This window comes from Hibiscus syriacus, unplaced genomic scaffold, assembly GCF_006381635.1.
Source record: "Hibiscus syriacus cultivar Baekdansim isolate YM2019G1 unplaced genomic scaffold, ASM638163v2 tig00110621_pilon, whole genome shotgun sequence".
NCBI classification, from domain to species: domain Eukaryota; kingdom Viridiplantae; phylum Streptophyta; class Magnoliopsida; order Malvales; family Malvaceae; genus Hibiscus; species Hibiscus syriacus.
The window spans coordinates 2,540,804-2,568,011 of NW_024062802.1; the positions used below are offsets into that span (position 1 = coordinate 2,540,804).

A 27,208-nucleotide genomic window follows, 5' to 3' on the forward strand; every position below is an offset into this window, starting at 1 on the left:
AGATGATTGTGATGGCACTGGCGATCCACATGTCAACCTTGTATGACCACTTTCCTTGCACCGACTACATGTCAATCTCTTCTTCTCTTCACCCTTAGACGGTATACGATCGTGACTATTTGGTCGGCCAGGTAGCCTTCTGTCCATGGCTGGTGGCAAAACTGTTTGTAAGTCATCTGGTATGTCCCACTCAGAAGGATGTGGAATAGGGTAGACAATCTCGCCATAAGTCTGTCGATATACTTCTGTAGTGTAGCAATCCATAGCGTATGCGCTTGAATCATCTTGGTTTAGATGAAGAGAAACTTTTATAACATGGCCACACGGATAACCAGATGTTTGCCATTTCATACAACTACACGTCTTTGCATTTAGATCGACAAACCCATTTAAGTTATTATCCAGTACTTTAAACAAAGTGTTTGAACATGGTTCAACTCTCCATGACGTTGACTTCACAACACGTTTCGTTATCTTTTTTTCAGTCCATGGTGTAACACGATGTTCCAATGTTCCTGTAAATTTAAATAAATAATACTTAGTAAAATATATGATAAGTTACGAATTTAAAGAAATAATATCTGCATGGTTTCTTTTCTTGTAGTACCACTGTTGAATAGAGGCTCGAAAAAACTCCATTAAAATAGTAATGGGTAATTTCCGGGAATGATGACTTAGAGTGTTGATTGATTCTGCACTATTAGACGTCATGAAACCATATTTTGCTCCAAGTTGATGTACTCTTGACCATCTTTCAAACCCGACATCTTCTAGTGTTTGAGCACACTGAGGCAAAACACATCTTAAACAGTTTATATACTTATTAAAATCCACTTCCCGATAAGCTTTTACAGCCTTCCAATATGTCCATTTGTGATTTTTTATACCACCAGACCTTGATTTTAGATTTCTATACAAATGAACACCACAAAGTCCATGAAAAGCATCTGGGAAACACCTTCTAACAGTGTTGTCAATTGAGTTTGCCCTATCGGATATGATTGTCAGATTGCTAATAGAACCAATGCAATCCCTAAGATGCCCCATAAACCATGTCCATGAATCAGAGGTTTCAGATTTGCCAACCCCATAAGCTATTGGCAGTATCCCATTGTTAGCATCCATGGCTACTGCTAATAAGTTTACTCCAAGGTATCGACCTTTTAAATGTGCTCCGTCAACTATAATAATTGGGCGCATACAATTAATAAACGAACGAATCTACAAAATCATATACACAGGAAATATAATCATTTAAATGTGAAATGCATGTAACTAACAAAAATGAGTCAACAAAATTATATTGATTTACTAACTGCAGCACCAATGGCGATAAACAGCAACTCAAAGCGTCCATCTCTATCTGTTTTGATATGAGTTACCGACCCAGGATTTTTCAACTTTAAATTGTGACAATAAGCCGGCAGTTGGGCAAACGATGCTTCTGGCGACCCCCTCAACAATTCCAAGGCATAACATTTGGCTCTCCAAGCTTGAGAATATGAGATACTAATCTTGAACCGAGTATTCATGTCAGTCATAATTTCATGTCCCCGATATACCCTGCCATTCAAAAACATTAACTCAGCCAGAAAACCACCCAACACCTTTTTGTTTGCCTGTCTATGGTGAGGAAAAACTTGGGTTCTTGAACATGTATGTTTATCAATAAAAGTCCTAACTTGAAACATTTCGCAATCTTTTATCCTCTTTGCAATCATACGCCACGTACAGTTTTTGTCAATCATACACCTTGTTTCGAAACGATATTTGCTTGATTTGTTAACTTTTGGTTAATAGTCATCTTCCACACATTTCGTATACAAAGCTATCTTCAAGTCTTCCTTTGTATCAAAACAATCATCTTTCTTGATACAAATAATTTTTGTGTAACAATCAACTGCTATCTTTACCAACTCTTCTTCCGGTATCTGAAGTAATTCTGGCATATTCTAGTTATACTCCCGTGGCATTTTCTTAGGGGACTTTTCTTTGGGGATTTCTTCTTCTTTTTCTTCTTCAGTGTTATATGAATTACAGAATGGATGTTCAACATGTTCATTTACAGTCGTAACTTTCTCCTCATTATCATCAACAACATCTTCCTCGGCAACGGCTGTTTCATCATCAAAATTCGGGTATTGACCAATATCAAAATCATTACACGCAGGGTCTGTTTCTTCTTCTGAAAAATCATCAAAATCCGAGTATTGACCAAGATCAAAGTCCGGGTATTGACCAAGATCAAATTTCAAATACTGACTAGTACTCACAAATTTTTCTGTTGGCTCATCATCGTCTAACTGGTCAATACGAAAACCGGAATTTGGTGCTGAAAGTTGATTGGGATTTGGATTAGGGAAAGGTTGTGGGTTTTGAGATTGTGTTTGGTATTGGAAATGTGGTGAAACAATATTTGCTTGGTGATGAAATTGTGGTGGAACCATTAAATTTTGAGCACGATAAACTGGGGTTGAAAAACTTAGTTGATTACTACCCGCTACTGACCCAACTTCACTACTTCTAGGTTCAACAACATACAATGTAACATCATCACTTGAAACACTAATGTAAGCAATGAATCGTTCAACATCTTCATTGTCGGTTAACAAATAAACTTTACCATTTCTCTGATAAGATAGCCTAAATCCACTTAGGGGCTCTAAATTCAATTTATTTACAACACATAACATTATAGTTTCATAAGTTAACTTTTTTAATGACAGTTTTAGTTGAAGATTCATGGGTAATGGCATATATTGTAAAACACCATGAACATTCTCCCATGATCATCCAAAACACAAATCTATCCAAACATGATCAACATTAGATGATTTCATTATTGTAAATTAATTTACTAAACAAACGAGCTGCGAAACTAAAACCTGTTGCCGGATGGGAAAGGATGTCGTTGGATATAGGAACGGATGTCGCCGGAGAGAGTGATAGATGGAGATGAAATGAGTTGCGATTTAGGGATTTAGGTTATGAGTTGGTACTGCTGCGTAGTTATATACCCAAAACATTTGTGTTGCGAATTCAGAAATCGAGTTGCGAATTTGAAATTCAGTATTGCGATAGTCAGAATCTCGTTGCGATAGTCAGATTCGCGTTGCAATTTACATATTCGCATTGCGATTTACGTAATCGCATTGCGATTTTCCAAATTCGCATTGCGATTTACGTATTCGCATTGCGAATTAGGAAAATCGCAACGCGAATTTGAGAAATCACAATGCGATAGTCAGAATCGCGTTGCGAATCTGGAAACTGATTTGCGATACCGGAGATCGCGTTGCGAATTATCGATCGCATTGCGATTTAGTTGGTCATTTTGGCAAATCCAAAAAAAAGTTGGTTAAAATCATATATTATAAGGCATTTTTTGTCACTGAGGTTATTTTCTCTAAGTAAAATTATATATATTTTTTTGGGTTGGGTATGATATTTTTCACCCGAACCCGAATCTGAATTTTTTAATTAAAAAACCCAACCCGATCGAGTAGGGTCGAAACCTGTCGGATTCGGATCCCATGCCTAACCCTAATTTTAAGTTAGAGATCATGGTTTAACGTTTAGAGGTTATGATTTAAGGTTATCAATTTAGGATTTTAAGTTAAAGGTAGTGTATAAAATGTAGCAATGAAACAAATTTATAGACTAAATCGATGCAAAAATAAAAAAAGAACGAAGATAGATTAGGTCTACTACATGACTAAAAGTGACCCTTAATCTGATAAAAAATAAGGATATATTAATATGGTAAATCTTAGGTCGAACTTTCTTAAGTAATATAGGTCAACACAACACTGGATCATTTCCATGCAATGTAGCTTCATGTAAAGAGGGATATATTAGCACAGCGAAGCCGAAGTCATGCTCTTGAGGGAGTTTTTTTTTTCAATGAGCAGTTTTACACTTGCTAAATGAACTTTTATTAAATGGTAGCTAATGCAACAAAGAGGTTTACTAAATGAACTTCACGCCATGCATAGCAGCATAAGCATGGGGGATAATAAGTTGGCAACGTCCATCAATCAGTTGGGTTGCAGGATGCGTTTAGTTCTCCCTTCTGGGAGTCCGATGAACAATTCAGTCTCCACGTCCGAGTTCGGACTTCTTTCATCGCTTGGTACTTCCTTTTCTCTCTGCTCCTTTGATCCTTCCCATGGCAGCATACCGGACTGAAAGAAGAAGAATGAAGAAGAAATGGGTTTTTCCAGTTGTATCGAAGGAAGCTTAAGAATGCTAACGGCTTACCTTTTCACAAAGCTTTGCATTTTCAGCAGCTAGGATTTTCTCCTGAGGTTTTTTGCCAAAAAATATCAAAAACTTGTATATATATATATATATGCTATGTTATGAGAAATATAATTCAGAATAGGTGACACCAAGGCATACCTTTTCTTTCAATTCCTGGATCTTGTCCCTGAAAACTTTGGTCTGAAAAGTAAACAAGGGTTAACAACTTAACATGTTTAATTTTTCATTTGTCTTGTAGGATGTTAAAGATAACACAATATTGATAGTAGTCATCGTCAACCTTTCTGGCTCTGACGCAGGTCACGCTCTTTTGCAGCTGCTGTTCTATCTGTTGTAGTTCTTCAAGTGTGCATGATTCCAATCTCTCTCCCAGTAGCTTTCTGAGGCATTTTCAGATACTCCAATTTCAATATCTTTGTTCAGTCCTTCTAATGTATATTTAGAAATAAATAAGCAGCATATATATACCGTTTTGAGGCTTCAAGAAGCTCTATTTTCTTCAGCATGTTTTCTGCTTCAATCTTCAGATGCTGCCATTTCAGTCAACGTGAATGAGATAAAGCAAGAAACAAAACCCCGATCAGTATGATACCAGACCGTGTTATACCACATAAATACAGTTTATAACCAATCCAAACCGGAATAGGATTCTACTTGGTGACAAGGTAATTAGGGTTAAATACAAATTGTGAGAGAACAAGACGTACATAGGATTCTAGTTGGTGAAAAGGTTAGGGTCATATTACGTATAATCTTTGAGTGAGTAGTAAATACGTGGGAAAGGAAAAGCTTAACCTCCATGTTTTCTTCAGTTGGCTTGACTCGATTTTCCTTGGTATGTTTCCTGTAACGTTCGATTGTCTCCCGCATGCTAAGCAATGAAAATCAAGGGCAAACAATTGTGTTACTGTGAGACAATAATTGCATGGTGCTTGTCAAATAGGAATGGTTATGTTCATTGCCAAGGGATCGGTTGGATATATATTACAACAGTCCATTAGCAGGATTAATATCAAAAGATTAACATGGTGCTGCATCATTGCAAACATTACTTACAGAAGACAAAGATCAACTATAGGGTAACTTTTCATAGTGGGTTTTAGATGGTAAAAGATTCGACTCCTCATTCCAACATAGTAACAAAAAACAAATATATATCTAAAAGTAGTACAATCGTTCATTCTTACATCAAAAGCCAAAACTAAAGTCATCATTCTACTTTAGGAAAGGCTGGATTGTCTCAAAGTTTACAAATCTTTATCAAACATGCTTGAAATTGAAATAGTGTCACTGTATTCCAGTTGTGTCTTTCGGTTTTGGTGAAGCTATTTAGGTTAGATTTCAACTGAATCAACTGGATGAGCTGTTGTTTCTTAATCAGTCTTTAATAGCAACAAGGAATTTTATTTTTAAAACAACATTAACTAGCACTAAATTACGAATACGGGAATGGTCATCAGAGTATAGTTTAACTTTGATTCTTGGAAACTCTGCATGAAGAAACAACAATGGTGCCAGGCATTGTTCACACATCAAGTCAACTTGTTTTTGTAAGATCAAACAACCCTAGCTTGCAAATCCCGTATGTGTATATGTAGAAAGCACAAATTACCTAGAGCTTGCAAATTCATAGCGCTTGCCTCTGACAGAGAAGATAATGAGAGCGACCTCAGCATCACAAAGAACCGATAGCTCGAAAGCCTTCTTTAGCAACCCATTTCTACGCTTAGAGAAAGTTACTTGCCTGCTTGTTGGGTTCTCTATGCGCCTCATTTGAGTCTTTCCCCTCACCATTTCACCTCCTTCAACCAAAAAACACTGAATCTATCAGCACTCAGCACTATAGTTCTACACACAACAGCAAAAACACTAAGTAAATCAAGCCGAACAAAACCCAGAAAACCCTTTTTTTGTTGTTCTCTTTCTAGGATGTTAGAGTACAAAGCAGCTGAGAAAACTGGGAAACTATAGACATTTTCGTACGCTGATATGAGGAAACCGAGGGATACGTTGGTTGTTTGATTGCTTCAATGAAAACAATACACAAGAAACAAAATGTTCTTCTGGTGGAAACCCCAAAAAAATTAGAGGAAAAAAATCTCCCATAAAAGAAAAGGAGAGGAAGAAAGGAGAAAACCTTACCAGACAAGCAAGAAAAGTGCTTGGAACTCGTTGTATGTTCTGAATAAAAGAAAGAAAGCAGCAGCAAAGAAAATATGAGAGCAAAATTTATAAAATTCAACAAACATTCAAAGCAATTTAAAGCACTTAGTTTTATGATCCGATCCCTTCAATCATACAGCTTTTTTCGATGAAATAAACGTGAGAGATGATGACATCCAAACACTTGCATACCAAAGAGAAAAGAAAACCCAGAAAGCTATTAAATGAAAGAGGAGCAAATCCAGGAAACAAAAACCAAAGAAGAATACCCAGAAGATCCAAGACTAGAAAATTATTACTTTTCATTGATATATTTCGTCAGACCCTTTTTTAGTAAGCAGCAAAGGAAGAAAAGGGAAAAACCCAAAATCCAAAAATATCAACCTTTCCATATTCATCAGTCTTCCTCAACCCCCACCCCTCACCAGTATATCAACAGTTTAAGCAAAGAGGCATCTATTTGTTTGTATATTAAAACAAAATATTTTGTCTGAAACCTCCTCTCTTACTTGTTTTGGTAAATTCATAAGACAAACCCAAAGGCTAAAACATACATGAAAATGGAAAATTTTACTAAAAGAATGTAAAGAAATAGTTTAAAGAGACATCAGACAGAGGAAAACCCAACTTGCAGGAAAAGTCTAAGGATTTAAATAAACAAAACAATATACACACATACTTGTATCGGAAGAATTTTTCTCCCAATCAGTTGATTTTAAAAGGGAAAGAAAGCAAACAGTAACCCTAAATTTGAAGTTAAAAATGGGAAAACAAATGTATATTTAGAAATAGTTCAATGTTGTCCGTACAACATCGTACACAACCACCAATCAGCTTTCGAAAGCTCACCGAAAGGGTGACGATACTTTTTTGTTTTTTTAAGAACCTTAACCCCAAAAAAACACGGTTTTTATGTAGAAACGAACGAGGATATAGGAGGTAAATTTGACGAAATAAATAGTGAGTTATTTGATATTGATTCGGTTAAAGTTCAATTAACACTCAAATTGAATAAACTCAATTTAACTCAACTCGAATTCTTAACGAGCTAAAACGAACTACGTAATATTCGACTGGGAAAACTCGCAGTTACTCGAAAAAATGTTATATTATAACATTAGATTTTTTAAAATTACATTATTAAAAATATATTAAAAATAAATTATTAATAATTATAAATTTTTAAAAATATATTTTTAAATGTAATATAATATTTTTTGTAGGTTCAAATTCGATTTTGAGTTCGAGCTTGAATCGAGCTCAAAATCGAGTTTAATTAAGCTCGAGTCTCGAGATTCAATCAAACTCCTGAATTTTTTTTTAGTTTAAGCCTTTTCGAGTTTGAGTCGAGTTTTAATTTTATATTTCAAGTTCAAGCTGAGCTAGATAATTTTTAGCTCGTGAGTTTTCGAGTCAAGTTGAGCCTAATTTTAACTTTTCGAATTCGAATCAAACTCAACGATATTCAAACTCGACTCAACTCGTTTAAAGCCCTATAAGGACCACTCTTCCGACCATTATTTTCTATTTCATAAATTTGTGAGGTTGCCCCATTTTTTGTAGCAACTTTTTTCATTATTTTACTTTTCTCTTTTCTAAATATCCTCCTAACAATTTTGAATAACATATTATATTTATACAGTATAAGACATAAGAAAAACTCATTTAATGATCTCAGTGTTAAATGAAAATATTATTATTATTTTTCTCATATATTTCAGGTTTTAAAAATTACATAGACGATTAAAAAAATATTTAAACAAACACTCTAGATTGTTGAACAAATAAAAATAATCATAACAATAAAGATATATATTTATTATATTATGATTAATCTCTAAGGGTGTATTTGGTTCACGAAATGTAAAATTATCGGTGGGAATAATATTACTGGCGGGAATAAGATTACTAAGAATGTTGTATTTCGTGTTTGTTTCGTTTAACATGAATGTAAGATTACATCGTTTGGTTAAAGGAATAAAAGATTATTGGAATATATATTTTATCAAATTGTCCTTATTATATATTTTTTTAACAAGTTGAATTCTACTATAATATTACTATAATTAATTTATATATTTTCTTTAAAATTTTAAATTCATAATATATATATATATATATTATAAAATTGAAAAGATAAATATGTTTAATGAAAGGGTAAAATTTTATTATAACTCCTAAACTTCATATAAAATTCTAATTATAAATTTTTTTTTGTAAATCTAAAATAATTTAAAGATAAATCTGTAATTTAATCTTCGTAGAATTTTTTTTATTTAACGACTGAATAATGATATTTTTGGGGGGAAATAAGGACATTTTAATTCAAAACGCCGGTAATCCAACAATACTAATGGAAGAGATAATCACATTTCTGATAATATACCCTAAAATACCACTGTTAGAAATAAAGGGTTATCAGAGATTATGAATGTTTGCCAATCAAACGAAAAAATGACATTCTATTATCCGTTAATCCAATATGCCGCCAACCAAATGTCCCCTAAAGAGGGAAATCATAGTTGATCTTGAAATAAAATATAATTTTGTAAATAAAGACTAAATCTTCAATCTCGTAACTAAAAGACAAGTGAACAATCAACGAAGTACATTCCATGTTTACTCAAAGAAAATAGTCAAAATATAATAAAAAGTAAAGTGTGTGAACTTGTAAAATAGTGGAGGAAAGACCCGTCATTGACTTGGCTACAAATTAAGCACAATGATGATGCAATCAATGACGATTTCAACTTTTTGCTTCAACTTCTTATCGTTAATCCATCTTATATAAATTCCAACGCATACTTTTCGTGTGAGGTATGAAATCGGAATTTCCTATCTACGTAGCTGCCTTCTTATATTTTTTTGTTTTTTCCCTACGTGTCAAGAGTTGTTCTATTTTGAGCATATTCGTATTTTGATGATGGGCGGATATATATATTATTTTAAAAAATACCTAGTATATACTATGATTTTATAACAGCCACCGGCCAGAAAGGGATCGGTAACTTGCATAAAATCATGTTCTGTAATAAAAAAAAGAGGAAAGTTGATATAAATCAATAGAGAACATGTGAGCAAAGTACAGTATAGGGCAAGGCAGGAACAAGCGATGTGTTTATAAAACGCCACTTATGAGTAACAGTACGCCAAAATCCTTTCCCTCCACAATCAGTTAACACGGGAAAAAAACATAGTACACAGAAATCTTATCCATGTCGACAACATCAGAGCATGGCACCTCCACTCATCAAACAATTTCCTCTAGCAGCTTATCACGAGCTTTTGATAAGATTTTTGTGCACCAACCTGGGTGAGAATACTGCTACCAACAAAGGGTTCTTCCTCAGGGTGTAAAAGAAATCATCTCTGCTCATTCTCCCGTCGTTGTCCATATCAAATAGACTGAACAGCCCATTAACCTACAATTTGTGCGCATACGCGAATATTTCATCGAGTCTGAAATGATGATATAAACTACATTTCACAAACAACCCCATGTAATTTCTTTTCTTTACCTCATCGTCATTCAGGTCTGGAAATTTGACTCTAAGATTATCTGCGAACTGCACCAGAGGCAATCAGAAACAAAAAGGTTAATTTAATCTTTTGATCATAAATGCACAAACTAAGGGAAAGGAAAGAAAGAACCGCATACTTCTTTCTTCATACAGTAGTTATCTCCATCCTCATCACAATCAGCAAAGGCTAGCTCACATGCTTGCTTGAAGAGAGGCTGGTTCAGAACATGAGCTGATCCAAATAAGAACTGCCAGGAAGGACATAAAACTATATTGGTGAGACATATATGTAAGCAAAATTTGCTTAAGGTGAGTTTGGACCAAAATTCAGGTGAGGTTTCACACTGAAATCAAGCACAAGAATCTAGCAGTGATATACAAAACATAGAACAAGACTGAAACTGACAAGGTAAAGAATAGTTTTCTTGTTTTGTAAGGAAACCAATACTAGTATAGTTTTTCTTCTTTCCTTTTTACAAGGCAGGCAATAACAATGCTAAAACATGAAGTGGGATTTCATCCGCAACAAAAGTATGCCTCTAAAGAGTTATCAGCAGTATATCTTCTCTGAAATTTTCCGATAATGGGACATCAGCAGACAACTAAAAACTTGATACCTAACAGCAAGATAGAAGCAGAATACGCAGTGGTGGTAATAACATAGAGGAAGGGGTAACAAGTCCAGAAGTTCATAAACATGACTTGCTAAGGAAAACTAATTAGTCACATGAAAGAGAAGTCTAGGTCTTCAGGTAAACAAGGTTTAATCAATGGGGATTGAGGAATATATTTGGCTGTGCTTAAGGTAAAAATATTTTTTAGATATGATCATTGAATGAAAAAGAAGTCTAGATATGAACTTGGTCGGGTGGCAATATGCTAAAGTGAGATGCTAACAAAGAAGACACAAGTGAACAGAATTAGAAAATCCAACAGGAGGTATGGGCAGTAGAACTACCTGCTTAAATGTAATTGATCCATTCTTCTCCACATCAAGGAACCCAAAAATCTGTACTTGAGAAAAAAATTACAATACAAGATAATGAAGAAAAAGAAAATATTACTAGGATACATAAGTAAACCATATGCAAAAATCAACGGACAGAGTAATTACAAATGACCTCTTCCGAAATTGTACAAGGCTTTAGTTGCAGAACCCTTAAAAAATCATGAAGTTTAACACAGCCACTGCAAGAGACATTATTCAAAGCTTAAAAAATACAACAAAAAGGAACGAATAAATATCCTTCAGTGTGTATGAATTAGAGGTGGTGTGGTTCTACTAGTCAACCATTACTCTCAGTTGGCTCAGTAACAAGAAGTCAAGAATACTTCTCATCATGACTTGGAAATACCTGGGGTCTGGGTTCATGGACAGAAACTTATCCAGAAAGTCCACGGCCTCCAAGTTGCTTATGTGGTATAGCTGCAAGATGAAAAAATGGTTTAATAAGTGAGGAGAATACGAGATAGAAACACAGGAGTAAGCATCCTCATAGGAGGCAATAAAGGCATGGTTATCAACTTCAAAATAAAAATGTATTTTCATAAGAAGACAAAATAATACAAGTATGTTTCAACTTAGAGGAATTTCAATGTCTGACTCACTGATTCAATTTTGGCCATTTCAACCATATAACTCCAGGGATTTTCCTGCCAAAGTTATGTTAAAACAACTATTAGCACAGATTACAAAAGCAATCAGACTCGTATCTCAGCATAAATAATCAAATGCCAAGCTGTTCATTACGAGATATTATTCCAGAAAGAATGGTGGTGCAACTAATAATTCAGAAAATGCACCAGGTGTTAGTTGATTAGTTAGCAATATACTTGCTCCTATATCAATACATCCACCAACAAGAACATGAATTGGACTTAAGTAGTGGTACTAAACTAAATGCACTATATTCTCTATTTTTACTTATTTATGCTATATGCCGCCAATCTCCATTAAGTAAACAAAACATAGATGTAAACACCCTACACTTGCTTCAACAGATAGTATGCTTTACCTAGAATACTATTAGTAAATATAGAAAACTAAGGAAACATATTACAAAGAGAAGAGAAATTTATGTTCATAGGAACTAAAAGAAGGTTTAATAATGCCTTTTCTAGCATACATAATTTACTAACTCACATTTGCAAATCTTCTCATGGTTTATCGTAAGTAAAAATCTTTATTTTCTACAATGAAAGCCTAGTTTCTGCAAGCTTCATTTTATCCAACCCATAAACAATTAAATTAAAAATCTTTATTTCATCCTGCCCATAAAAATTTCATACCACCTTTGGCCCAAAAATTCCCAAGTACACTTCAGGATGAAGTAAATGTCATGGACCCCAATTTCTCAAAAAACTAAATTTCAATTTTCCATCTATTTAGAAGTTCATAAACAACCACTGAGAAGCACAAACCTGTTGTACTTGAGCAGCTTTTGTAAGTAGCATTAAATCCCCGTAAGAATGAGATGTTTGTACAACATTGAGAGCACTTGCCATAGCTTGACCAGTCTGCCCAGACACATGTGAACAATTAAATAATCTACAAGCACCAACATTACCAGGAAAAACAGAATTACATGTAGACTACTTAAACATATCTGGAATATTAAATTCCATAGAATGTACACTGTATATATGCTAGATAACTAGCAAAGACTCACCCTCTCAGCAAAACGGACAGCATTTTGTTTTTGATGATCAGAGGGCATAAGTATAGGGAGATATTCTACCTGTCAATTAAGAAAACTGTGAATTGGATTTAACAGAGAGTAAAATTTCTCAACTGCAGAATATAAAAGTAAGAAGGGGATTAGATAAGCTAGGTCACATACCTCTATAAAATTATGAAATTGAGTAAACATTCTAAACATGAGATTAGCCAAAGAAATAAGCCCCCTAAACAAGACAACAAAAGGAAATTCAGTTGATGCATCATGCATGGAGAAAAATAAAAACAAAAATAAAAGATAGTATGCTTGACTAAAGAAACCGAGTCCTACCAAGATTGGTCAAAGTGTACATGAGGATAACGAACAATTATGGGTTGAATTGGATGACCAGCGATGAATGCGCCAAGTTGAAATGAAATAAGGAACTTCCCATTAGTTGTAGTTCCCTCAGGAAACAGTAGCACTCTTGGAAATGTATGGCATGAAGCCCTTCTCTGTTTACAGAACCTTGAAAGCACATTTCTGTATCAAATAGCTTACAACTTGATAAAGATCATATAAATTAACTAAGATTCATGAACAACTAAACATTTCTATTGTTTTCATTTCCGGATTCTGAACAATTACATCAAACAAGCAAAAAATGCCATAGAAACTTTCTACCTTTATTTCATTTACAGCATTCTTTCTTGATGTTGATGAGAATCTATTAACATATATCACCTACAAACATGAAAGAAGAATTCAGTACACACATAAAGCAAATTGCAACTACAAAGACATATTATAAAAAAATTAAGATCGTAGATTACCTGCATTGCCCTAATAATAGTTCCGACAAAGGGTATTGAATCATGGGACTCTGATGCAACGATTGTTGGAAATAATTCATAGAAATAAAAAATTGGCTCTATGTATGATACATGATTAGATACAACAATCGGAGCGATCTCCCTTGGTGCTGGTTTTCCTTTTCTTCTAATCCACTGATAACTGAAGGTAAAGATTAACGGAAGGGTTCAACTTATCATAAATAGTAGAAATTTCAACCTCAAAATAAATATTATCTGTTTTTAACTTACCCAAAAGAGAATAAAATAAAGCGAGTGCAAACCCTAGTGATCCACATAAGCCTCGACCTCCATTTGGGCATTGAGTTTTGCTTATCCTTCCACCCCGCTAACGCTATCCTGGTCGCGATATAACCTACTGCCAACGACGACCCAAACAGGACCAATCTCACTAAAGCAATCGGAAAACACAGAACGATCTTTACTACTTCGTAAACTCCGGAAACATACGGCGTCCCGTTTCGAAACGGGTCAGCCGTGGTCGGTTCCGGAACCGATAATCCACCAGACCAGAGAAATTCGTATGGATTCGGAGAGCTAACGTTCCCGTTCTCATGGTAGATTTGACTGTGATTGTGATTCTGATGAGAAATGGCGGTTTGGAGGGAAGATTGTTGATTGGATGGTTCAGAATCTTGGTCGTCTTGGACATTGAGAACAGTCTGAGGTTGATACAACGATCGAGGAGAGAGAAGCCGCGACGTTAGATCACGCTCCGCCATTCTACTGAATCGAAAATGAGAATCAGCGGAAAGGAATTCTACGGGGTTTTTTTTCCCTTTCTTTTTGTATTTTTGGGTGAAAGGAAAATATACGGAGGGAGCGACAATGGAGTGGAGAGGTTTATGCGATAAAGATGGAGTAAATTTTTGGTTGGGCTTTTATATATATATATATATATATATATATATATATATATATATTTGTTGGACGTGATTTGCACGTGGATATATGCGAGAAGGATGGAGTATTTATGTTTGATTTTATATTTAAATAAATTTATATATATATTTATAAAAATAAGTTGCTTAAATTTATATCGTTTAGAAAGAAAAAACATTCTGTCATAATACACTGTTTTTATTTTCTGCTATTTGTATTCAAATAAAGTTGTAATCCCTTAGACCCGGCATATGCGTTTCGACTAAGTCTAGTGGATCACATTATGATTATTAAAGATATTTTCCGAAATCGTTATTCTATTAATATAAAATCACATTATAAATAACATGAAATTATAAACAAATTATACTATCAAAATCTAACTCGTAAATATAGTACCAATAAATAATAATTTAATTTAAAACATGTCTTCAAATTCAAAATCACAATAAACCGAGCAGTACTAGCAAAAGAGTCATCATTATAAAATCCGATATTTAAAATAAGGTCCATGTCACCAAATTAAAGTCAACTTGCAAGATAAAAACATTACAATCTGATTTACTTCAAGAGATATGTTGATCCTCCAAGTGCTCGAACCGAGGTATCTAACCAACAGTATCTGAAAGGGGGAAAACATTTTCAAAAGGTGAGCTAGGCTCAGTGTGCCCCAACATTTCCATAAAATGTCAATAGGTACAAATCATAGTCCAGTAATCTCACAAATTCGTAAAAGAGTTTAACTTTTGAAAATCATAGTTTAAACCCTTTTCTGGTACACCATCAGTAGTTCTCAAAATTATTTTCCATATAGCTTACTTTATGCATATAGCAAAAAGAAAGCCGACTTAAGGATAGGCTCTGAAGCTTGTATCCTTAAGTCCAAGTCAATAAGTCCATATAGCTTACCCAAAGCACACAGCAAAGGAAAGCCGACCTAATGAAACATCTTGGGGCCCTCAAGAGTCACATTAGGCCCATTTAGCTTGATCAAAGCTATTCAATCGTAATTCAATTCCAAAATTCAATTGCACCGTGACATAAATTCCATAAATCCAAAAACATGGTAATCATATACCATTTCAAAACAAAAATTAGATAGCAGCCATATTCCATAAATTGTCACATTAAATTGGTGCATCCATAAAACAATAACCAATGAATTCGGTGTACCATTTATTAAAACCAATAAAACAGTTCAGTAATAAGTAGGGAACACACCTCGACAATAGGTTCAAATAGCAAATCTATTGATTGATGGTTTCACCACGCTCTGCTACCATTTTCGAACGCGTGAATAATAGCACACGTGGTTTAACTGATCTAGAAGAGCTGGGTCGAGTTGTCGAACGATCCGGAGAGTCTCTTGTACCTTCAAACAATAATAATCTATCAGTCTCAAATCCTATTTAATTGTTCAAAACTAGACTTCTTAAGTATATAAGCATTTTTCGGGTTTGACTATCAATTTGGGGTATTTCGAGTCTGAATTTGGCCAAACGAATTGCGGAATCGGAATCAGGACGTCGAAAAACATAAAGTATGACTTTTCGAAAATTCAGATTCTTGGTCAAAGTCAAAGTCAATTACTTTGACCATCGATTTGGAGTCCTTCGGGTTTGAATTTGACGAAACGGACAGCGGAAACGGATTTGGCACGTCGAAAACTATCAGGATAGGTATACTCGGAAAAGATTAACGGTCGTTTAATGCTCGGTCAAAGCCATTTTAAGTTTTGGTCAAAGAAAGTCAACGGTCAACGGTCCGGTCGGGTCGGGTCAGACCGGTCAAACCGGTTTGAACCAGTTGAAATCGGTTAAATCGGTCAGAACCGGTTGAAAACCGGTTAAACCGGTTTCCAGCAGCCACTCACCCTGCGGCGGCGTGTGTGGCGCGTGAGGCGTCCTCCAGGGCCCTAAAAATCCCGGAAAAATTTCTAAAAATTATTTTGAGCGATTTCGAGATACTTACAACGATCGGTTCAAATTTTTGAACGGCGGAGAGCTCGATTTCAAATTGGCCGAATCTTTGACTGCACCACCTCCTCACGCGCCGCCGTCTACGGCGGACAAGGTTGACACCGGTGAACTCGGAACGGTACAAGGAACACGATGGTGCGGGAGGTGTCGTAAACGGAGCAACGATCAGCGGTGAATTTAAGATTTTCTCAGCAATAGAGCTAACAAAACCGTCGCTACTTTGACTGGAAATTCCCGACGTTTGGCCACGTTTCGCTTTAATTAATTTGAAGGGTTTGTTCCTCGCTCGATGATGAACACAACGGTGGTTTCAAAACAACGATCGGAATTCGGACGGCGTTTAGATCGGACTTGAAAGTGGAGGTGTGAGAGGAAGAAAATTGAAGGAATAGCATTTGTGATTTCTGATTGTAAATCAGAAATCACGCTTAAATCATCAAGCCTACCGACAGTTTTAGGGGAAATTCAGGGCTTAGTCCCTGAATTTCCTTTACTTCAAAAATGGCATACAAGTTTCCATAAATTTTAATTTAGTCACTTAATTTCACCCATTTTCACAATTTACCTCCAATTTCAATTAATATTATTTTGTAAATATTCGGGTTGTTACAATTCTCCCCCTCTACAAGAAATTTCGTCCTCGAAATTTACCTTATGAGAATAGTTGAGGAAACTGAGCCTCCATTGACTCCAATGTCTCCCAAGTAGCTTCTGAGGGGCCTCGATTACTCCACTGAACTTTGACCATTAGAATTCGTCTATTCCGAAGAACTCGTTCATCTCTCTCTAAGATCTGAATGGGCTCCTCTTGAAATGACAAATCAGGTCTCAGCTCTACTTCTTCAACCTGAATAATGTGACCTGGATCTGGACGGTATATCCTCAACATTGATACATGAAAGACATCATGAATACGACTTAGCTCAGAAGGCAACTCAAGCTGATATGCAACAGGTCCTACCCTCTTCAAGATACGAAATGGTCCAATAAATCTTGGACTCAATTTACCCTTACGCCCGAATCTCAATACTTTCTTCCAGGGTAAAACTTTCAAAAAGACCCGATCTCCCACTTCAAACTGTATATCCTTCCTTCTTTGATATGCATAAGATTTCTGCCTATCAAATGCCTCTTTCAGACGGTCACGGATTAATCTGACTGTGTCCTCCGTCTCTCGCACTAACTCAGGTCCCAACGTTTTCCTATCACGCAACTCAGTCCAACAGATCAGAGTGCGACATTTACGCCCATAGAGCGCTTCATAGGGTGTCATACGAATGCTGGTCTGATAACTGTTATTGTAAGCAAATTCAGCCAACGGCAAAAAGTTCTCCCAACTACCATGAAAATCGATTACGCAACCCCGCAACATATCCTCCAGAATCTGAATTACTCTCTCAGATTGACCATCAGTTTATGGATGAAAAGATATACTATAATCCAATCTTGTTCCCAAAGCCGTATGTAACGCCTTCCAAAATCTCGAAGTAAATCTCGGATCTCGATTAGAAATAATAGACAATGGAACACCATGCAATCTGACAATCTCTGAAATATACAATCTTGACAGGTTATCCAAAGTATAATTTACTCGCACAGGAATGAAGTGAGCTGACTTTGTAAGTCTGTCAACAATCACCCAAACTGGATCTTTTTTCGAAGGAGTCATAGGCAAGCCAGTAACAAAATCCATAGTAATACGCTCTCATTTCCATTCAGGAATCTTGATAGGCTGTAACAAACCTGATGGATGTTGATGTTCTGCCTTAACTTGCTGACAAGTCAAACACCTAGCCACAAAGTCAGATATGTCTTTCTTCATACCAATCCAATAATACCTCTCTCTCAAATTCCAGTACATCTTATCTCCTCCGGGGTGCATAGCATATGGACTACTATGAGCCTCAGTAAGGATAGTCTGCCTCAACTCAGCATCATCAGGCACACAATATCTACCTTTAAAGCATAAAACTTCATCCTGATCAATTGCGTAATCTGAGTTTGTCCCCTGCTCTACTTGCTCAAAGATGGAAAGCAAGGAGCTATCAAGGGGCTGCTTAGCTTTGATCTCATCAACCAAGGTCGGCTTAACTTGCAATTCTGCTAACAAAGTGCCATCGTCATATAAATTCATCTTGGCCATTAAAGACCTCAACTCCGATACCATCTTTCGACTCAAAGCATCTGCTACAATGTTAGCTTTACTAGGGTGGTAATCAATCACGCAATCATAATCCTTTAGAAGCTCTAACCAGTGACGCTGTCTCAAATTAAGTTCCTTCTGGGTCAGAAGATACTTTAAGCTCTTATGATCTGTGAAAATATAACACTTCTCTCTATAAAGATAGTGTCTCCAAATCTTCAAGGCAAAAATTACTGCTGCCAACTCTAAATCGTGAGTAGGATAGTTACTCTCATGCGGCCGCAGCTGACGGGATGCATAAGCCACCACCTTACTTTCCTGCATTAAAACACAACCAAGTCCTGAATGTGAAGCATCACTATACACTGTAAAATCCTTCCCGGACTCTGGTTGAATCAACACCGGTGCTTGAGTCAAAACCGCCTTTAATTTCTCAAAGCTCTCCTGTTGTGCCTCGCCCCAGTCAAACAACACATTCTTCCTTAACAACTTTGTCAAAGGAGAAGCAATGATCGAGAAGCCCTCAAAAAAACGTCGATAATAACCAGCCAAGCCCAAGAAACTGCGGATTTCAGATACGTTCTTAGGTCGTTTCCAATTCATAATAGCCTCTATCTTGCTGGGATCAACCTGAACACCTCGCTCAGAAATAATATGCCCCAGAAATGACACTTCTTGAAGCCAAAACTCACACTTGATTAGTTTGGCATATAGACGATGCTCTCTCAAAGTCCGCAGAACGATCTTCAAATGCTCGTCATGCTCTGCCTCAGTACGAGAATAGATCAGAATATCGTCAATGAATACCACCACAAATTGATACAAATATGGTCGGAACACCCGATTCATCAAATCCATAAAAGCTGCAGGAGCGTTCGCCAAACCAAAAGGCATCACTAAAAATTCATAATGACCATATCTAGTGCGAATGGCCGTTTTTTCAACATCAGATCCTTTAACTTTCAATTGATAATACCCCGAACAAAGGTCAATCTTAGAGAATACAGTAGCTCCTCGCAATTGATCAAATAAGTCATCAATCCTGGGTAATGGGTATTTATTCTTGACCGTCATCTTGTTCAATTTCCGATAGTCAATACATAATCTTAGCGACCCATCCTTCTTTTTCACGAATAGAACTGGAGCTCCCCATGGTGAAGTACTATGTCGGATAAATCCTCGATCGTATAATTCTTGCAATTGGACTTTCAACTCCTTAAGTTCCTTTGGAGCCATACGATAAGGTGCCATAGAAATAGGTGAAGATCCCGGATAAGTCTCAATCTCGAACTCTACCTCTCTATCAAGAGGTAACCCCGGCAACTCCTCCGGAAAAACATCAGGAAACTCGCTAACTGTACGAATCTCCTCGATCGTGGACAATGCACCTTTGGTGTTCAAAATACAAGTAATGAAGGTCTCATATCCCTTCCGGATCATATGATCAATTTCCATCGCTGAAACTATATTGGAGAGATAACCACGCCGTTCACCAATTAACACAACAGTCCGACCATCTGAAGTCTTCAGAGTAGCCCGCTTGTATTCGCAATCCAGCTTTACCTTGTATTTATTCAACCAATCCATTCCAAGAATTAGATCGAACTCCCCTAAAGGAAGTTCCATACGATCAGCGAGAAAAATTTCTCCCTGAACCTCGAGAGGACAACGCCGAAATACTTTATTCACTAATACCGCTTGTCCTACTGGACTTGTAACTGTAACAGTATTTTCAGTGTTCTCGATCTGAATCTGAAGGTTTCGAGATACTGAGCTCGATACATAGGAGTGAGTGGAGCCATTGTCCAATAATGCAAAGTATGGGGTAGAATAAATAGTAAATGTACCTGCAATAACCTCAGGCTCATCTCTGTCATCACGACGTCTAGTTGCATAAACTAAAGCTGGCTGTCTAGCCTCAGAAGCTGTTTGCCCTCTATTTTGCTGAGGTCGGGCTCTACTGTCTGTCCTGGACGCTGATCCTCGAGTCATTCCTTGACTACGATCTCTAATTGGGGTATGTAATGTAGTCTACGAACGCACAGGAGTTTGGGTAGTGGTATGCTCAAACGAAACTAACTGAGGACAATCCCTCCGATAATGACCACTAGATCCACACTGATAGCAAAGACCCATCTTCTTACGACACTCTCCTGAGTGATGTTTACCACAATACTCACAAAGGGGCCCATTATAATACGACGAGGAACCGCCTCGACTGACAGCTAAAGGTGAGGATGCTGCAGGCCTGAAACGTGTATTGCTTCTCTGAGGGGCTGAAGTACGAGTCCTCTTCCCGGACTGTGCTAATGACTCCATTGGGCCTGAAAATTTCTTAGATCGATCTTGATCAACACGCTCTCTACCAGAAGCTAAAACCTCCACCTCTTCCGCATCTTTGGCTCTGCCCACCAGCACATCAAATATCTCATCCTGATGGGTTACAACTTGCCTACGCAGCTCGTATCTGAGTCCAAGGGCAAATTTACGACATCGATCTCTCTCCGTAGGTACCATACTGAATCCATACTTCAGCAACTTCAGGAACTCGATCTCATATTCAGAAACAGTCATGTCTCCCTGAACCAGGTCTTGAAACTGTTGTCGTCTCTGAGCTAAGTAGCGCTCTCCCAGAAAGCGACTCCGAAAACGATCCTTAAAGAAATTCCAGGTCAAACGATCGGTAGGAACACTACTGGTCACTGACTCCCACCAAGTGTAGGCATTGCCATCTAACATCGCCACATCACCCTGATATCTCTTAGTTGAGTCCAAACCCAACTGATCCATGCGTCTCTCTGTATCCTGGAGCCAATCCTCAGCTTCAGTAGAAGCTCCACCTATCTGTCCCCCAAAAGTTCTAACTCCATTGGCAATCAAAGTCTGCGAAATAGGAACCTCAGATACAACACCAGTAGCTCTGACTGCTCCCTGTATTAACTGCAGAAATTGTCTACCAAAATTCTCATCCAAAGCAACTCCGGTAGACTCTGACTTAATATCGGTCGCTCCTATTATCGGTGTAGTCATGCCAATACCAGCGGCAGGAGGCAGATCCGTTGGGGTCGTAGGAGCATGATCACCTATCGGAGGTGGGGGATCTACCCGTATCTCATCGATCGGATCTGCGAATCTAGCCACTCGACCTCGTCCACGGCTAGTTCGACGACCACGTCTAGCACTCATTTTGATGGATCTCAAGTTTACTACAGAAGATAAAACTTAGGGTTAGATAAGCACTTGGAGTCTCAAACATAGTTAAAATCTTAATAACTTTGTGACATGGCCTTAGTAACTCGTTTTGTAAAATATTTCAAAACCGTATTTTCAATGTGGACTCATACACAGTCCGAGGGTTAAAAACCAAAAGCTCTGATACCAATAAATGTAACCCCCTAGACCCGGCCTATGCGTTTCGACTAAGTCTAGTGGATCACATTATGATTATTAAAGACATTTTCCGAAATCGTTATTCTATCAATATAAAATCACATTATAAATAACATGAAATTATAAACAAATTATACTATCAAAATCCAACTCGTAAATATAGTACCAATAAATAATAATTTAATTTAAAACATGTCTTCAAATTCAAAATCACAATAAACCGAGCAGTACTAGCAAAAGAGTCATCATTATAAAATCCGATATTTAAAATAAGGTCTATGTCACCAAAATAAAGTCAACTTGCAAGATAAAAACATTACAATCTGATTTACTTCAAGAGATATGTTGATCCTCCAAGTGCTCGAACCGAGGTATCTAACCAACAGTATCTGAAAGGGGGAAAACATTTTCAAAAGGTGAGCTAGGCTCAGTGTGTCCCAACATTTCCATAAAATGTCAATAGGTACAAATCATAGTCCAGTAATCTCACAAATTCGTAAAAGAGTTTAACTTTTGAAAATCATAGTTTAAACCCTTTTCTGGTACACCATCAGTAGTTCTCAAAATTATTTTCCATATAGCTTACTTTATGCACATAGCAAAAAGAAAGCCGACTTAAGGATAGGCTCTGAAGCTTGTATCCTTAAGCCTAAGTCAATAAGTCCATATAGCTTACCCAAAGCACACAGCAAAGGAAAGCCGACCTAATGAAACATCTTGGGGCCCTCAAGAGTCACATTAGGCCCATTTAGCTTGATCAGAGCTATTCCATCGTAATTCAATTCCAAAATTCAATTGCACCGTGACATAAATTCCATAAATCCAAAAACATGGTAATCATATACCATTTCAAAACAAAAATTAGATAGCAGTCATATTCCATAAATTGTCACATTAAATTGGTGCATCCATAAAACAATAACCAATGAATTCGGTGTACCATATATTAAAACCAATAAAACAGTTCAGTAATAAGTAGGGAACACACCTCGATAATAGGTTCAAATAGCAAATCTACTGATTGCTGGTTTCACCACGCTCTGCTACCGTTTTCGAACGCGTGAATAATGGCACACGTGGTTTAACTGATCTAGAAGAGCTGGGTCGAGTTGACGAACGATCCGGAGAGTCTCTTGTACCTTCAAACAATAATAATCTATCAGTCCCAAATCATATTTAATTGTTCAAAACTAGACTTCTTAAGTATATAAGCATTTTTCGGGTTTGACTATCAATTTTGGGTATTTCGAGTCTGAATTTGGCCAAACGAATTACGGAATCGGAATCAGGACGTCGAAAAACATAAAGTATGACTTTTCGAAAATTCAGATTCTTGGTCAAAGTCAAAGTCAACTACTTTGACCGTCAATTTGGAGTCCTTCGGGTTCGAATTTGACAAAACGGACAGCGGAAACGGATTTGGCACGTCGAAAACTATCAGGATAGGTATACTCGGAAAAGATTAACGGTCGTTTAATGCTCGGTCAAAGCCATTTTAAGTTTTGGTCAAAGAAAGTCAACGGTCAACGGTCAATGGTCAACGGTCCGGTCGGGTCGGGTCAACGATCGGGTCGGGTCAAACCGGTCAAACCTGTTCAGACCGGTCAAACCGGTTGAAACCGGTCAGAACCGGTTGAAAACCGGTTAAACCGGTTTCCAGCAGCCACTCTGTTGAACTATGTTTCGATATAACAATTTAAGGCAAAATGGTTTTTGGACTTGAATTGAATTTACAAAATGTTTTTGGACTTAATTGAATTTATTTAAAGTTTTTAAAAGGTTTCAAAAATAATTCAAAATCAATTAAAATTCGGATTTGAGCAAAAAATATTTTAAGGGGTTTCAAGATTGCCCAGGGGGTACAGATTCCCCCCCCAGGGGGTACAGATACCCCGGGTATAGATACCCCCTGCAGGTTTTTGCCTCCGGGAAAACAGAATGTTCAGGGGGTACCGATTCCCCCTCAGGGGGTACCGATTCCCCCCCTGTTCAACAGCCCAACGATCATAATATTTGAATATTATGAAGGGGTATCGATTCCCTATGAAGGGGTACCGATTTTCTCTATTCTGGGCAACCTTTTTGAGTATAAAAATCATCCCCAAACGGCTCCAAAACATCCCCAACGGCTATATACGACTTCAAACTCATTCCAAGCTATAAATACAAGCTGAGGACACTTGAAGAAGTAAGAGAACAATTATCCAAGCAATCAAACACAAGAGAAGAGTTTTTCAATCTTATTTCATCTTTCTCTTGTAAATATTTTGTTCTTGAGAGCTCAATCTTGTAAACACCTACCTTAGAGAGGTTTTCTTGTTTACATTGTTATCCTTTTGTAAAGGGGAAATGTTCTAGCTTAGCCCGTGTAAAAGCTAGGGAAAGGTTCTAGTTTAGCCCGGAAAAACTAGGGAGTTTGTAAGGTTACTCTTTATCCTCAAAAGAAAGAACAAATTAGTGAATTTGTTGGAAAATCCTTGGTGAGGAGCTAAGGTAGTGGACGTAGACTTTGATTGAGAAAGTCGAACCACTCTAAATCGCTGTGCAATTTTCTATCTTTCAATCTCCTTACTCCCTAAACATAAAACCGTTCCGACCCCTCTTTGCAAACCGTTCCGGTTGTCGATTCGAGCTTCCGAAAATCTTATCAATTGGTATCAGAGCCTAACTCATTAAGAAGGTTTAACCACCTTGAGACGATCCTCGAAGAAGCTCTACCAATTCCCGACACAACCGAGAAGATGGCTTCCACCTCCGGTGCTTATTATCTTGAAGAATATCCTATTATGGATTCACAACCGGTCAACAAGCCACCTTTCTTCAATGGAGCAAATTATGCACATTGGAAGAATAAGATGATGTACTTCATTCAATGATACAATCTAGGAGCTTGGTACTCAATCATGGACGGTTACTCCTTTCTACCCGGCAAGTACAACGATTGGAGTAGAGAAGAGCAGAAAAATTTTTAGCTTAATTCTAAGGCTATACATATTATATTTTGTGCTTTAGGCCCAAATGAATATGGAAGAGTCTCATCTTGTTCCAGTGCCAAAGAAATTTGGGATAAGCTCCAAGTCACTCATGAAGGAACTGACGAAGTGAGGGAATTAAAGAAAAGTCTTCTCAACCATAGCTACGAGAACTTCAAGATGAAACCCGATGAAGATATCAAAGCTATGACAGATAGATTTTCTATGATTGTCAACGATCTCAATGGATATGGAGAAGCAATCCCAAATGAGAAGCTTGTGAGGAAGATGATTTACTATCTTCCAAAGGAGTGGCAATCAAAGAAGACGACCATTATCGAAGCAAGAAACCTAAAGTCTCTCACTCTCGACGAGCTAATTGGTTCCCTTCTCACTCATGAGATGATGGTTAAGGAAGATGAAGAAAGGGAAGAGAAGAAAAACAAGAAGAAGAATAAGAAGAATGAGGACGTAGGCATCAATGAAAGCTATCAAGATTCAAGTGATGAGGTTGATGAAGACGATGATGAACAAAAAGAAGAAATGGTCAAGCTCTTGAAGGAACTCAAGAGATTCATGATTTCCAAGGAAGTGAAACATGAATCAACCAAGAAAAAGAGTCCCCCGGTATGTTTCGATTGTCAAAGAAAGGGGCATGTCATGTATGAATGTCCTCTTCTAAAGAAAAAGGGGAAGAAGACATTTGTTGCATCTTGGAGTGATGAAGATGATTCCAATGATGAAGATGAAGTAGTCAACCTATGCCTCATGGCCACTCATGAAGAAGTTGAGGTATCTTCTAACTCAAATGAATTTAATTCATTTACTTTTGATGAGTTACAAGATGCTTATAATAGGTTGTATTTGGGATTTGAGACCATGAATTCCAAATATACGAAATTAATTTCAAAACTCAAAATTAAAGATAATTTGATTTTGAAAACAAAAGTTGATTTTGAAAATCAAAATCAAATTTTGAAAAATGATTTAGAGCTTTAAAAAATCAAAATAAATGATTTAGAAAAGAAAAATTTTGAGTTAGAAGTTAAGCTTGAAGGCTTAACAAAAGAAAAAGAATTAATTTCTAAAAATAACCTATTATGTGTAAAAATGGCAAAATGCTCACATTGCCATTTTCATGGTCATTTGGAACATACTTGTCCTTTGAAGAAAGGAAAACATTTTAAAATTAGACAAGTATGGGTTCCGAAAGGAACAAGGGGCATTGAAACTAACGTCCAAGGATCCAAAGCAATTTGGATACCAAAATCGAAATGAATGTCTCTTGTAGGTGTGTGTGAGCAATGGTGATGAAGATGATGATATTCAAGATGCTCTAGCCACACATGAAAAAGGAATGGGTAACCTCTAAGCTTAATGCTTTTAATTTTGGTTATTTGGTTGCTCATTTAATTTTAAGCATGCATGAGTTTTGATTTTAAGTAATTATGTATTATTTTTAATCTCATGTATGTTAAAAAGAAATTATGATTAACATTTTAATGTCTTAATAATTTTTCAAAATTTTTAGTTCATCATAATAAAATTTTGGTCAAAATTGGTTGTAATGCAATTGATATCTCTCTAACAATTGATATCAATTTTTCAAATACTTTGATTTTACAAATTTTAAAAAATTTTGACCTAAATTTGAATGTTTATGCATGTGGTTTAAATGAAAATGATATCTCTCTAACAATTGATATCAAAATTTTCAAATGCATAACATTTTTGGAAAACTTTATGCATATGCACTTAATTTTAACAATTGGTATTAATATCAAATTTCAACAATTGGTATTGCATAAAGTATTTTAGACTTGGATATATTGAATTTCATGTGCCTCTAACATGTTTGTTATTATTTGTAGAAATTCAATATTTTGTTTAAGTGTCATGAACTTAAAAGCTTAATTTTATTTGGAATGCATTTATTCAAGGGGAGTTTTGATTTTTCAAATGATTTTTAAAATGTCAAATTTACTACTTACTCTCCAAAGTTATTTTGAACTTCAAATATTGAATTATTTTTTATATAACAAAAAGGGGGAGAGGTTATGGTTTGAAAAATTCAATTTCTTAATGAAAAAGGAGAAAAGGGGGAGCTTAACATTTTCATATGTTTTCCAACAACTAGTATCTTTTTCATTAAACATTTTACTAAGGGGGAGTTTTGTCAAAAACAATTTTTTAAATGTTTTGTTATATCAAAAAGGGGGAGATTGTTGAACTATGTTTCGATATAACAATTTAAGGCAAAATGGTTTTTGGACTTGAATTGAATTTACAAAATGTTTTTGGACTTAATTGAATTTATTTAAAGTTTTTAAAAGGTTTCAAAAATAATTCAAAATCAATTAAAATTC

At 36.4% G+C, this 27,208-nt stretch overlaps 2 protein-coding genes across 5 annotated transcripts; both read right to left on the reverse strand.

Annotated features, from left to right (window-relative positions):
* Window positions 1-3,840: 3,840 nt before the first annotated feature.
* On the reverse strand, window positions 3,841-7,176 carry LOC120136100 (MADS-box protein SOC1-like). 2 transcript variants are annotated; one of them, XM_039152214.1, is made up of 9 exons: window positions 7,106-7,176; window positions 6,406-6,444; window positions 5,876-6,065; window positions 5,059-5,134; window positions 4,732-4,793; window positions 4,544-4,643; window positions 4,402-4,443; window positions 4,261-4,302; window positions 3,841-4,184 (listed from the first exon to the last, which is right to left on the reverse strand). In XM_039152214.1, the coding sequence occupies exons 3-9, from the start codon at window positions 6,055-6,057 to the stop codon at window positions 4,038-4,040; spliced, it is 651 nt and encodes a 216-aa protein (XP_039008145.1). In that variant the 5' UTR covers window positions 6,058-6,065; window positions 6,406-6,444; window positions 7,106-7,176; the 3' UTR covers window positions 3,841-4,037. The 2 variants fall into 2 exon arrangements, with proteins under 2 accessions (XP_039008145.1, XP_039008146.1); XM_039152215.1 differs by lacking the exon at window positions 7,106-7,176 and adding an exon at window positions 6,811-6,946.
* A 2,389-nt stretch (window positions 7,177-9,565) lies between these two features.
* Window positions 9,566-14,337, reverse strand: LOC120136099 (lysophospholipid acyltransferase LPEAT2-like). 3 transcript variants are annotated; one of them, XM_039152211.1, is made up of 14 exons: window positions 13,708-14,198; window positions 13,438-13,618; window positions 13,289-13,348; window positions 12,956-13,119; window positions 12,788-12,851; window positions 12,617-12,685; window positions 12,369-12,464; window positions 11,556-11,600; window positions 11,303-11,373; window positions 11,069-11,135; window positions 10,906-10,956; window positions 10,085-10,195; window positions 9,945-9,992; window positions 9,566-9,848 (listed from the first exon to the last, which is right to left on the reverse strand). In XM_039152211.1, exons 1-14 carry the CDS (start codon window positions 14,196-14,198, stop codon window positions 9,702-9,704), a joined length of 1,665 nt encoding a protein of 554 aa, XP_039008142.1. In that variant the 3' UTR covers window positions 9,566-9,701. The 3 variants fall into 3 exon arrangements, 2 of the variants coding, with proteins under 2 accessions (XP_039008142.1, XP_039008143.1); XR_005517304.1 differs by lacking the exon at window positions 9,566-9,848 and having other exon boundaries at window positions 10,085-10,179; window positions 13,708-14,337; XM_039152212.1 differs by lacking the exons at window positions 12,788-12,851; window positions 12,956-13,119 and having other exon boundaries at window positions 13,708-14,337.
* Between the last annotated feature and the right edge of the window lie 12,871 nt (window positions 14,338-27,208).

Excerpts from the sequence above, each read along its gene's own strand:
- LOC120136100 (XM_039152214.1), bottom strand. The coding sequence starts at position 6,057 with ATGGTGAGGGGAAAGACTCAAATGAGGCGCATAGAGAACCCAACAAGC. Across the intron at positions 5,135-5,875 it reads TATGAATTTGCAAGCTCTAG|CATGCGGGAGACAATCGAAC; the intron begins GTAATTTGTGCT and ends TTCATTGCTTAG. Across the intron at positions 4,185-4,260 it reads ATGCAAAGCTTTGTGAAAAG|TCCGGTATGCTGCCATGGGA; the intron begins GTAAGCCGTTAG and ends TTCTTCTTTCAG.
- LOC120136099 (XM_039152211.1), bottom strand. The coding sequence starts at position 14,198 with ATGGCGGAGCGTGATCTAACGTCGCGGCTTCTCTCTCCTCGATCGTTG. Across the intron at positions 12,852-12,955 it reads GTACACTTTGACCAATCTTG|GGGGCTTATTTCTTTGGCTA; the intron begins GTAGGACTCGGT and ends TGTCTTGTTTAG. Across the intron at positions 10,957-11,068 it reads CTTGTACAATTTCGGAAGAG|ATTTTTGGGTTCCTTGATGT; the intron begins GTCATTTGTAAT and ends TCTCAAGTACAG.